Below are 11,988 nucleotides of genomic sequence, written 5' to 3' on the forward strand. Positions count from 1 at the left end.
CAAGGGCATTATTGTTTTTCAAACTTCCCGCCCGGACTGAAACACAACTAAGACTTTTGATGATGTTGGATAGTCTATAGCGGAAGAACATAATTTCTTTTCACTGACCTTGTCAGCTTGCATCTTGAATTTCGAGGTTACTTCCGCGCCATTGTTTTCACTTTTCAAAATTTAAAAAAAGAAAAAAAGGGAGAAAAAAAACAACGTAGGAAGATGCGAACAATGCATCCATTATTACTGGTTTACTTATAAATTGATTGAGAAACAGTAAAAAGTAGTCACAGTGTTACACGGAAAATCCAGGCTGAACTTCTACCAAAAACTCTCTTCTTCATTCTCTGACTTCGTATTTTCTTCATTCTTCAAGCTCTTCAGCGAATATATGCTTATACGGAGGTACGTAAGGTTTACACTCTATCCTATGATTTTAAAAAGTAGGAAAAATACAGCTGCGGCTACGAGTTAAGATTCGCGTCCAAAAAATGTTTAAAGCCTGCAAATAACTGACTGAGATATCGCCTCCTTGCGTAGTCCTCAAATGATGAAACTATATCATCAATATCTTAACATGACCAAAGGGATTTTTTCAACAAAACGCTGTGTGCTTTTACCCAAATAAATTAATTTTTGCCTCCTCAACATGAATTTAATCTGGTATTCCCGTAAGCTTTTCAAGCGGATTTTTGTGCATTTTTTAGAAAAAGTAGACTATCAAGAGTCTGCGCGAGATACCAAAGAACTGGCGCATGAGGAGCCGCCTTACAGCAGTGAGATGCTTTTTAATTTATTCGTCATTTTTGGAGACATCAATTAATATTCGTCCTCGGACTCATACTGAAACGAAATCTGATCTAGGATTATCGTATACTTATAAATTTAGTATAGAGCCTTAAAAGAGACACATGATGCTGGAAATACGGTGAACTAGGCATAATATCAAGGATGATATCTACCAGTAAGTTCACAACGTCGTTTATCGGTTTAATCAAAGTTCATGGAGTAATATAATTGTGTGTTCTTCGAATAGATAACTATTCGTGCTCTCAGTTAGGTATGTTGCCTATGCAGCAAAATTGAAGGCGAACATCAGATGGACAATACCATCCAATAGTTTAAGAACTTCGTTCATCGATTCAATCAAATATACTGACGATAAGGCGTGTTTTTTTCAAATCGATATTATTCGCGCTCCCTGGCATGTTTGTTGCCTATGGAAAGAAATATAAGGCGAAACTAAAGGATATTTACGCATGATGTAATGGTTCAGCAAAATTCATGGAGCAAGATTTATGTGTGTGTTTTGAATGGATCGTATTCGTTCTCATTGCTGTATTTTCTGCCTTTGTAGAAAAACTGAAGTCAAACTTCAGGTGAACGATGCCTAAAACGTTTTTTATCGGTTCAATCATGGAATTGTGTTCTCTGAGTAGATAACTATTCGCGCTCTTCGGTATGTTCGTTACCTATGTGCCAAATTGAAGGCAAGATTCAAGCAGACAATATCTACGAACAGAATCACACACGGTTCATTGGTTCAGTCAAAAGTATCTAGCGGGATGAATATGTTTCCAAGTAGCTTGTAAAGCCTCCCGGTTTTGACACAAATCCTTACCCTTCATATTTTCTCTCTTGTCTTTCTAATCTTTTTTCCCTCGTCTTAGTTTAGCACCCTTGTTGGGTTGTGATGGCGCCTGGCGCAGCCGTTCCTCATACGCCACCTTAATTCGACTCGGTATATACGAGGAACAGAAAGAGGTCCGCCCCCAGTCCCGCGTGACATATACGTGACGGGAGGATGAAGGTTCTGGTACTCCGTACTGCGAAACTAGCAATAGTATTATAATGCCGATTTCTTTGATTTTATCAAAGATTTTCGTCAACATAATAGGGGGAGTGCCATTATTTACGTAGAAAAGGAAAATCTTGCAAAGCGCGACCGAATAGCATAGGTTAGGGGAGGCCCAGCTATGCGTGGCAAGTGAGGCACTTTGGGAAAAGTGCGTCGTTTCAACACGGCCCCTAAAATCTGAGCATGTAAGTTTTTACCAACTGATTTGCACAATATCCGTGTTGTTACAGCGAGTAAAAAAGCCCGCAATGGATTTCTTAGAGCCGCTATCCTCCCTGCCGGCCCTGCTGTACGTGCCCCTGTTGGTAGGCTCCCTGTGCTTGGTGTTCAACTACCTGGTGTACTCGCGGCGCGTGGCGGAGTGGCGCAAGTCGAAGATCCCTTTTCTGGAGCCGAGCTTCTTGATCGGGCACAAGTACTTCTGGAGCGTGGGCAGCAACTCCGCCGTCGTCCCTATCGACCGCATCTACCGGGAGAATAAGGACAAGGACCTCGTCGCTTTCTTCATCGCCACCATGCCTGTCGTCCTCGTCCGGAGCCCGGCACTCATCAAACAGGTCAGTTGTTCTGGCACACAGGTCAATAGGAATCTTCCTGAAGCCTTCTAACTTTAAGTGAGAAATTCCTTTTCAGGGTTCATTCGTTCATCTCTTTGCAGAACCTGTAACCTAACCCTCCTGGGGTTACAACTGGACGTATTTCTATCAAACGGAACTAAGCGCCAATTTGAGTTCCTTTTGAGGAATTTAGAATCCCGGATAGCGCGTTTTGTCAAACGGACCTAAGCGCCATGGGAAAGCATTGCGAGTATAGGACAGAATAAGCCGGACGCCCGATTCCTCCGCCAATCCAAGCCCCCCTCTACCTTCCTCACCCTATGGCGCTTAGGTCCGTTTGATAGAAATACGTCCAACTAGGAATCGCACTTTCAAACTTTTAAAAAGTGGCATCTCAGCGTGGGCTATGTGATGCGATAGTGAATTTGAGTGACCAAACGTCATGAAAACTAGAAGGAGTTCCCTTTAAAGCGGTTTTATATATTTCCCAAGTACTGTAAATGTATGTAGATATGTATCTACCAAATATTGAGATATCACTTCCTCTTTTCCAGATATTTGCAAAACAATTCGATAAAGCGTTCGAAACTGGATTGGCAGCATCGCACAATGACAAGATCGCTCAGCACACGCTGACCCAGAGTACTGACAAAGATGTGTGGAAATCCGACCGAAACAAGCTCTCACCCATGTTTGCCACAGCAAGGTTCAGTGGTGAGCGATTCGCCAAGATCAGGACCCAGATCACCCGCATGTGGACCCACGTCGGGGAGGCCCACCTCCAAGGGAGGCCAATCAACATGAAGCAGGTATGCATCAATTGAAGAAAGAAATCAACGCTATTTTTCTTTGCCAGATCTCTACGTCAATTATCATTACCTAAATATAATTTTATCAAGGGGGACTCTGTCCCACAACTTCGCAGGGATCAATATTCTGGGCGAAGAGGGCCCAATTTTGGACCAATGGTATAACTTCAAAATTGTGACGGGAACCCCGATTTGTATAGACAGAACCACTTCTATAGCCCCCTATACTGAGGGGGAGGAGGGGCTGAGGATGTTAAAATTTAATTCCTGGAGTCGACTCCCTATTCGTCCCCGTGGTTCTCATAATTGCCCGACCTAAAGTAGCAGAGAAAAAAGTCTGGCCATCTTGGACACTCTGTACGCAACACGCCCCAAAAAGTTATCCAAGCAATATTCTTTCAACGATTTAGAATGAACATCCACCCTCTAACTTCTTTTAATTTTATTTCTGATTCCCCATATCAATTAGTTCGTTAGAAATCGGTTGATAATAATGAGCTGAGCTAAAATATAGTGATCGAATAACCAAAGTTCTACGTGCCTAAATCTTAGTAATGCATGAAAGTTCTAAAATTGTCCATCCTATGTTATGTCCCAAATACCTTATTGTGAGACTCACATTTCTGTGTATCACGCTCGGCTCTCTTTGTCTCTTAGGTGGCTCTAAATTTCTCCTTCGATAGCATGTTCAACAGCTTTATAGACCTGGACACTAACTCGTATGAAAAGAAAGAGGAACTTCTCACACTTTCTGAAAGTCTCTTTGAGCCGGGGTGGTGTAGACTACTGAGCTTCTTTGCTCAGACGCGCCTCAAAGAAATTCCAGCCTTAGAGGCGTTCAAGCGGTGCATAACGTTTGCGCACACTTTTTTTACCGATAACGTTTGCGCACACTTTTCACGAATATCATTTGCGCACACTTTTTACCGATAACGTTTGCGCACACTGCACTATTTGGCAACGCTGCAATGATGCTCCAGTAGTATCGCTTCGTGATAAGACAATTCAACGGACGAATAATTTATAAACGGACGAGGGGAAATTTTCATTTAAATAAATTCCAATAAGCAATCAATAAGTAAATGAATAAATAAGTTAATAAGAAGAAAATAGAAAATGAAGAAAGTTAAGAAAATAAGATATATGGTTACTCACAGATTTTTCGCTGTTACTATCATCATCCGAATGTCTACGAAACCTCTCAACAATTTTTTAACGCTCAGAATATAGTGTCTTTGAAAATTAAAGCTGTGCGAAATGATGAGGTGTTCACTAAACGGAATGATCAACAAAAAAAAAGATGATGAAATTATTGTTTTAACCAATTCGTATCTCGATAAGGACCTGAAAATTACGGAGTTTCTGGAAATGGTTCGTGAAGTTAAATACCCCGACAAAAATGATTCAGACGAAGAAAATAACCCGGAGGCTGTAAATGACTCTTTCAATGCAGTTCATTCCTCAGACATTCATTGATTCGCTGAGGAGTGTACTTCAGAAGCAAATGTATCAGAGACGTCTGGATGGAAACAATAAAAATGACCTCATCGATCTCCTCATTGGGCTTAACGATCAAGACCAAGACAAAAAAGTAAATTCAGGTATGAAAACATTAAAATATTGCAAAATCAATCCTACAAAAAAGGAAATGAAAAAACAATCGCTTTATTGAAGGTTTGAGATTACCGGTGATTTCAGGTTTCGATTTTATTTATTCGAATGATAAAACTTTAGATTTTGACTCTGAGAACTAGCAAAGAAATTAATTCTAAGAGGTCACAAAGTGCAAATCTTTCATTTACTGTGGTCCAAAATTGCGAAACTTTGAGTTACCGAGGTTCTTGTCCAATGAAAAATTGTACTAGTATTTTTCATTTTCCCATTTTATCCGATGTACAATTTTTCAAGAAATATTATGGTACCTCTATATTATATAGTTATATGTTATGATGATATATAATCATTATATTTTAATATTATATACAGGGCCGGATTAAGGGGGTGGCTACATGGGCCGCGGCCCATGGCGGAAATCTAAGGGGCGGCAAAAATTTGCAATTTTTTAACGTGTAGGTAAAAAAAATCGGATTTATAAAAACAAAATTACAAAAGAGAAAAGGCGACAAAATCTCTCACTTCCTGAGAGTACAGTAATTTCTGATTTTGTCGTCTCTTAGTGATACACGAGACAGCACCCTCAATAAGCCGAGTTACGAGAGAAACCAAACACGCGATTTGGCCTAGAACGGCGCGACCTAGAGAGAAATGATAACGAGGACTTGAGATGAAAAGGAGAAGCCCTCGGCGCGGCGATCGGCATGTAACGTATATTAGCGCCTACAAGACTGTACGAATACTTCACGCATTGCATCAAACACAGTGCGGTCATTGCGGTCAGCGTGAAACGGATAGCGCCTACAAGAATGCATGAATACTTCACGCATTGCGCCAAACACATTCAGCGGTTTGCGATCAGCGTGAAACACAAAGCGCCTACAAGACTGCGTGAATACTTCACGCATTGAATCCGACACGGTGCGGTCTGCGCGGCGCGGCGGTGGAAGTTAAAATCATTGAACCACAATTATGTTACTTCTTTCATAATTTGTCCGTTCATTTCTTATGAATGGAAGGCCTTGTCCACATAGACATAGGTTTACGGAACTTAACTTTCGCGCAAAGTTTCGTGAACTTTTGCTAGTAGTGTTGACAGGGCTTTCCCAAAAAATGTGCTCAACACGAGTAAATGCGTCTTATGCACCCCTCCCCCGCTGGCACGTTCATTTGATGGTTTTCATCGAGTTTCAAAACGAATGAGAAGGAGGCGGCAAAATATAGACGGCCCATGGGCGGCAAGTAGGTGACTCCGGCCCTGATTATATATCTATTGTTGAATCACTATTTTGATCTAACTGAGCGTGTAGGGGGTTTCTCTTAAAGAGCAGTGTTGCTCCTTGATAACGGCTTGAACTTTTCATGCTTTCGTAGCTTAAAGCAGTTAATTACACAAATGACCCATGGAACTATTCTATTTCTTACGAAAATTTGCACGCTTAATTGTGATATTTATCTAATCAATTGTCCCCAACTCATGCTCCATTTGGTAAAGCCACATACACTGGGATAAAATTATATTTTCGCACTCCTTCAGAAACAATTACTTTTTAAATAACTTTGAACAAGAGAAAAAATGGAATTATTTGCAGATTTTATTTAATCTCGTTTCTTTTCAATTTAAAAAGTATGGTCAATCAATTCATACTATGAAACCTACAATAAAAAACCTGGACTTCAAATTTTTCAGAGATGGACGTCACGAATGAAATGATCGGTCTTGCATTATCCATACTTTCCGGAGGAATACCAGGTAAAAATAATTTTTTTATCTATTCTTTAATTAAAAAAAAGTTTTTTATTTTTATTTTTTTCCGGTTGAAAATGAAATTGTTACTATTTTGAAACGTTCCGGGTTTTGTTTATACTTTGTTGTTTTTATGCAGCCTTTTTCCCAAATTAAAGTGTATTTTTTTGTGTATTTCGGCTGATTAAGTTGTTTTCCATTTATCAATAATGCTGATCCTTGGAGGCAAGTTTTTTTTCAATAATTGCTAGAAACAGCAATTTTAGACGAGGTACTATAAAGATAACAATTTTCAAAACAAGAATAACGATTTTAGGGGCCGTCCCTAAATCACGTAACGCTCTAATGGGGAGGGGGCTGAGGGGGGTGTTAAGCCATTTCGTTTTTACGTGAAAAAGGATAGGGACCTACGTCACAAAAGTGTTACGAAAGGGAGGGGGGATACGTAATATAGGGTCGGCTCCTTAGACTATAAAGACTTCTTCTCAATAAGTTCGTTGAAATAATTAATGCCGACTATTTATTAATTTCTCAAACCGCTTTCTGATCGTATAAGGAGTAGTTTAGGGGCTGAGTTGGGAGGAGGGTGCTCAGATTGTCCTCCTGATGATGATTGGTTATCAAAGACAAAATCTGCTAAAAGACCCATACTGCATGCCTCCCACAGTGTACGATGATGTCTAATTTAATAATTTATAATTATTTACTGAGTAAGTATACATTTTAACGGCTCTAAAATTCTTCATGGTTTTTTTTTTTTTTTTTTTTTTTTTTTTTTTTTTTTACCAGGGATGCGCTCAATTGTCACCCTAGCGAGTTCTACCGTGCACATACTGTCTCTACACTCGGAGCACCAAGAGCGAATAAGACAAGAGGTGGAAGAGGTCATGAAAAAGCACAACGCCACAGAATTCACTTACGAGGTTGTTCGGGATCTTCAATTCCTTGAACAGTGTCTCCGCGGTAAGTCCAAAAACGTTATGATTATTGCAAGTCCTGCACTATTGATAAATTACGCAAACTTAGAGATGCACAAAATATTTATCAAGACGTTTAGTTTCAGATAATTTTGCTCTTTTGTGCTCGTGCTTTCCACAAGGTAATGGACTACTGGACAAGGTCTGGATTAGAAGAGAACGTGACATGTTTTCTCTCTAAAATCTCACGTAGAAAACAATTCACACAACGGGGAGTTTTGGAATCAACTCCTGGACGAGAAATTAGCAAGTCTCTTAAACACAGATCAAATGAAAGTTCGATTAAACAAATGATATCATTTGTATTTTTGTCATTTAAACAATACCTTTTAATTGAAAACACGTATATCTTGTTCCAGAGTTGATTTTCAGACCTATACCTATGTGCGATTTGTTTCCCTTGTGAAATTTTAAAGAGAAAACTCGCATAGCGTTGTGCTTTGTGTCCCTTCATTCATACCTTGTCCAGAGGCCCATTCCTTAAAATGAACAATCACTGTACCTATCTTAAACGACAATTTGCATCAAATTGCAACTTTTTCACATTTTATAATACACATATTGGTCCAATGCTAGAAACTGCACGTTTGTACCCGAATAACGTAGCACTGATGAGGGTATGCACAGAGGATTTTATGATAGCCGACCATTCTTTCAAAAAAGGCGAGCGTTTTATGGTCAGCCCTTACTCCGTCCACCGTGATCCTGCATACTTCGAGAACCCGAATGAATTCGACCCAGATCGCTTCAGTCCGAGGAACAGGGACAACCGCGTCGTCGATGCTTTCCTTGGCTTTGGCAAAGGACCTCGAAAATGTCCAGGTAAGAGTCCAGAGTCACCTCACCTGCAGTTTCTGAAAGGCCGCAGCCTCGTCTCAGAATTTTAGGATCGCTTTGAGGAAAATCGACGTATCGATGAGATCAACTGAGGGAGTATACTTAACCGAATATTTTCAATGCTGTATGCAATTTTTGAGATAATTAAAAAGTCAAGTTACGCTTTAGATTCATGTTCTGTTGGTTGAATAGTACAAATCAACAGCTAACATCTTTTGCATCCAAGTTTCTACATTACGTGTAAAAGAACGGATATATTGTACATTAAAAGCCATAGCGGATGTCATTGCCCGCACCAAATCAGTTGCGGTCTCAGCCCCTGAAATCTCAGCAACTGTAAGACGGATTTATTTACTTATCTCAACAATCGACGATGGATTTAATATTAACTGCAGCATGTGTGCATTATTCTATAAACTGACTTCGAAGAAACCCCAGGGTATAAACTAATACGACTAAACCTTCGGATAAAGCTGGTACCAATTGCACCACTGTTAAAAAAAAAGAAGAAGAAAATATGTATCTGCCTTTCTATTTCCACCGACAGTTGGTCATCATTAAGCAGTAAAAACTAATCCAAGTTGGTAGCAGTTAAAAGAGACACGGTTATCATCCCCAAAAAAAAGATTTCTCTGCCAATATTTGACAGAAATAATATACCTACTTTTGGAAGGACGCATTTATTAATTGTCATTGACTATTATTTGAGGATTTAACCACTACAATACAATTCTTACGATTCATCGTCAGATTTGTACGTTAATGGATCTTCAGGAGACTCCTAACCATTATAAACAATAGTCTATGCGCCTCAAGCATGTGAACAGAGAACAGATTCTACCTCTCACCGAAATTTTGGTGCACGATACTGTATACGATCGTTTTTTAAAATGTATACTATGTAATGTTATTATCATTATTGGGACACGTGGTTATTAATCTTCCTTCGATTTAAATAGGTAACAACGTTGGTTTTCTATTGCTTTCGGCTCTGGTCGGCTCTCTAGTGCACAAGTACCAAGTGAGACCACATTCACACATGAAACAAATGGACGCCTATGACTTCCATGCGAGGACCGCCTTCACCGTGCACAAAGATGATGTCCTTGTTGATGTCGTACCTCGAGAGGTTCGCGCATACTAAGGGGAAAACTTAGTGTCTATCGCTTATTTTTAAAGCATTTTCTGTTGCTTCAAATTGTGGGATTATAATTTTTGATAAGAATTCTTAATTTTCAAAACTGTTTAAGTATCTGCTGAGAATTTTGCTATAAATTACCGAACTAAATTTAGAAATACGAGTAATGTTATGAAAAAATGTTTTTATGGTTTACTTAGAAAAAGGTATAGCACTCAATGGTTCTACACATAATACATCGATTGTATGTGGAAACAAAATATTAATTTTGAATAAAATTTATTTACAGGCAATTGTTCTTATTATTGTAATACTGAATTATCTCTCTAAAATTGTGAATTTTTGGCATAATTTTTGAAGATACTTTTGTCCACTAAATTAAGAGAACCAAACAAGCTCTAGAGTCCCTTTATACCCAGAGTTAAGACAACTCGATTATCAGCTGACTGGCAGCCGGCCTTGGCTGGCCATGGAGGCCGAAACGAGTGCACCCAAACGAACGATATTGAGGGATAAGGATCAGGAATCCTGCGATGTCTGTCACACAAAAACAACAACATCAACAAATTGATCAGTTAAAAAGAAAATGATATTGGTTTGTGAATAATTTTGTCATGGGAACGGAGTTCCCCATGATATTACAATCGTTCCGTTGCTTTCGCTATGGGATTCCCTATACCTCTGCGACGATCCGGAATCTTGAAGATGATATGTGGGGAGCTGCGTATAAAATAGTCAAGCGTAGAATCAAAAACCCTAAAAGATTTGACGAAACATCCATGTCAAACAGCGAGATTTTAGAAACAGTGGAAAGACTGTTTCCCAATCATGGGCCCACTATATGGACACCAGAAATACAAAACTTGGACCTATCAACCGATGAAATTACCCCCATCACCGAAACAGAACTTAGACTAGCCCTTAGCAAAATTAAAATTAATAAAGCTCCTGGCACTGATTACTTTTTACCAATCATAACCAAAATTTTTGTAGATTCTAATTTTCATAATTTCCTCGAAATGCTCAATGGACTGATGAAAGAAAAAACATTTCCGAAAGAGTGGAAGGAGGCACGTCTGGCTTTGATCCCTAAGGGGAATAAAAGGAAAAAGGCATATAGACCGATCTGTATCCTCAGTACTTTTAGTAAAATATACGAGCACATCATTAATAACAGACTACAAACACAGATCGACCTCTCCGAAAGTCAATTTGGCTTTCGGAAAGGAAGATCCACAATTCATGCCATTAATAAAATTAGAGAATTATATGAGAAGAATAGGAAACTTGGAATTAAAAAGAGACTGATGGTGGCGGTCGGTCTAGATGTCAAGAACGCATTTAATTCCTTAAGATACTCTGATGTCATCATTGCCCTTAGGGAGCAAGGTGTTGAACTTTATCTGATTGAACTGATGAAAGATTATTTGAATGAAAGATTTTTGATTTGTGGTGATCTCAGGGTGCCTGTCTATTCGGGGTGTCCCCAGGGCGGGATACTCTCACCACTGCTCTGGAACTTGGTGTATGAGCACGTAATACGAAACAGGGAATCTCCTAATGTTGAAAAGATTGCATATGCTGATGACCTGTTAGTTATATTCTTCACTGTAAATGCTAGAACTCTTAAAATTGACACGGAATATGTCTCAAACAACATCAAAAATAGACTAGAAGAAAAATCCCTTGAACTGGAATGCTCCAAATCAGAGGGCATAGTCATCTCTGGAAAAAGGAAAGATCAAACAACAGAAATTGTAATAGGAGGAGAAACAACTGAGACAAAAAAGAATATGAGATATTTAGGTATTCAACTCAGTAAAAATTTATCTATGACAAAACACTTAGAAACTGTATGTGAGCGGGCCTCTAAGGTTGGCTTCGGATTCAGGAGTCTCCTACCAAACCTTCATGGACCATCATTTCAGAAAAGAAAATTACTGATAAACGCCATCATGTCCATAATCTTTTATGCGGTCTCAGTCTGGCAATCCGCGATAGACCTTGAATCTAACGTTGCATTACTAACAAAAACTCTGAGACCATTCAGGAGATCCCTTGTTTCGGGATATGTTACGTGCTCTAATACCGGTCTGGAGATTCTCTCTGGAATCCTTCCAGCTAAACTACTAGTAGAAGAGAGAGTTAGGAAATTCAGGAAAGAGGATCCCAATGTCTATAAAGTTTCACTTGTCGACAGATGGGAATCGTCCTGGTTTAATACAGAGAATAGAGATAACTGGATGAAGAAATTAATTACTAGAGATACTTTTAAAGATTTTATTTTCAGGCAACACGGGCAACTAAACTTTTATCTGACCCAATTTTTTACGGGGCATGGCTCTTTTGGAAGCTATCTCCATAGATTCCATCTGAGGGAGTCTCCGGACTGTCCGTTCTGCGGGGCGGTTGACACGCCGGAACACGCCTTCTTCGTTTGCCCCAAATTTGAAAAAGACA

The 11,988-nt window shown here is 39.3% G+C and overlaps 1 protein-coding gene across 1 annotated transcript; it reads left to right on the plus strand.

Moving 5' to 3' along the window:
• The first annotated feature begins 270 nt into the window (after positions 1 to 270).
• Positions 271 to 9,821, plus strand: LOC109043872 (cytochrome P450 6g1). Its single transcript, XM_019061215.2, has 9 exons — positions 271 to 396; positions 2,080 to 2,406; positions 2,961 to 3,215; positions 3,873 to 4,056; positions 4,667 to 4,816; positions 6,520 to 6,582; positions 7,366 to 7,539; positions 8,130 to 8,375; positions 9,350 to 9,821. The coding sequence occupies exons 2-9, from the start codon at positions 2,098 to 2,100 to the stop codon at positions 9,532 to 9,534; spliced, it is 1,566 nt and encodes a 521-aa protein (XP_018916760.2). The 5' UTR covers positions 271 to 396; positions 2,080 to 2,097; the 3' UTR covers positions 9,535 to 9,821.
• Positions 9,822 to 11,988: the final 2,167 nt, after the last annotated feature.

Source organism: Bemisia tabaci, chromosome 3, assembly GCF_918797505.1.
Source record: "Bemisia tabaci chromosome 3, PGI_BMITA_v3".
Taxonomy (NCBI): domain Eukaryota; kingdom Metazoa; phylum Arthropoda; class Insecta; order Hemiptera; family Aleyrodidae; genus Bemisia; species Bemisia tabaci.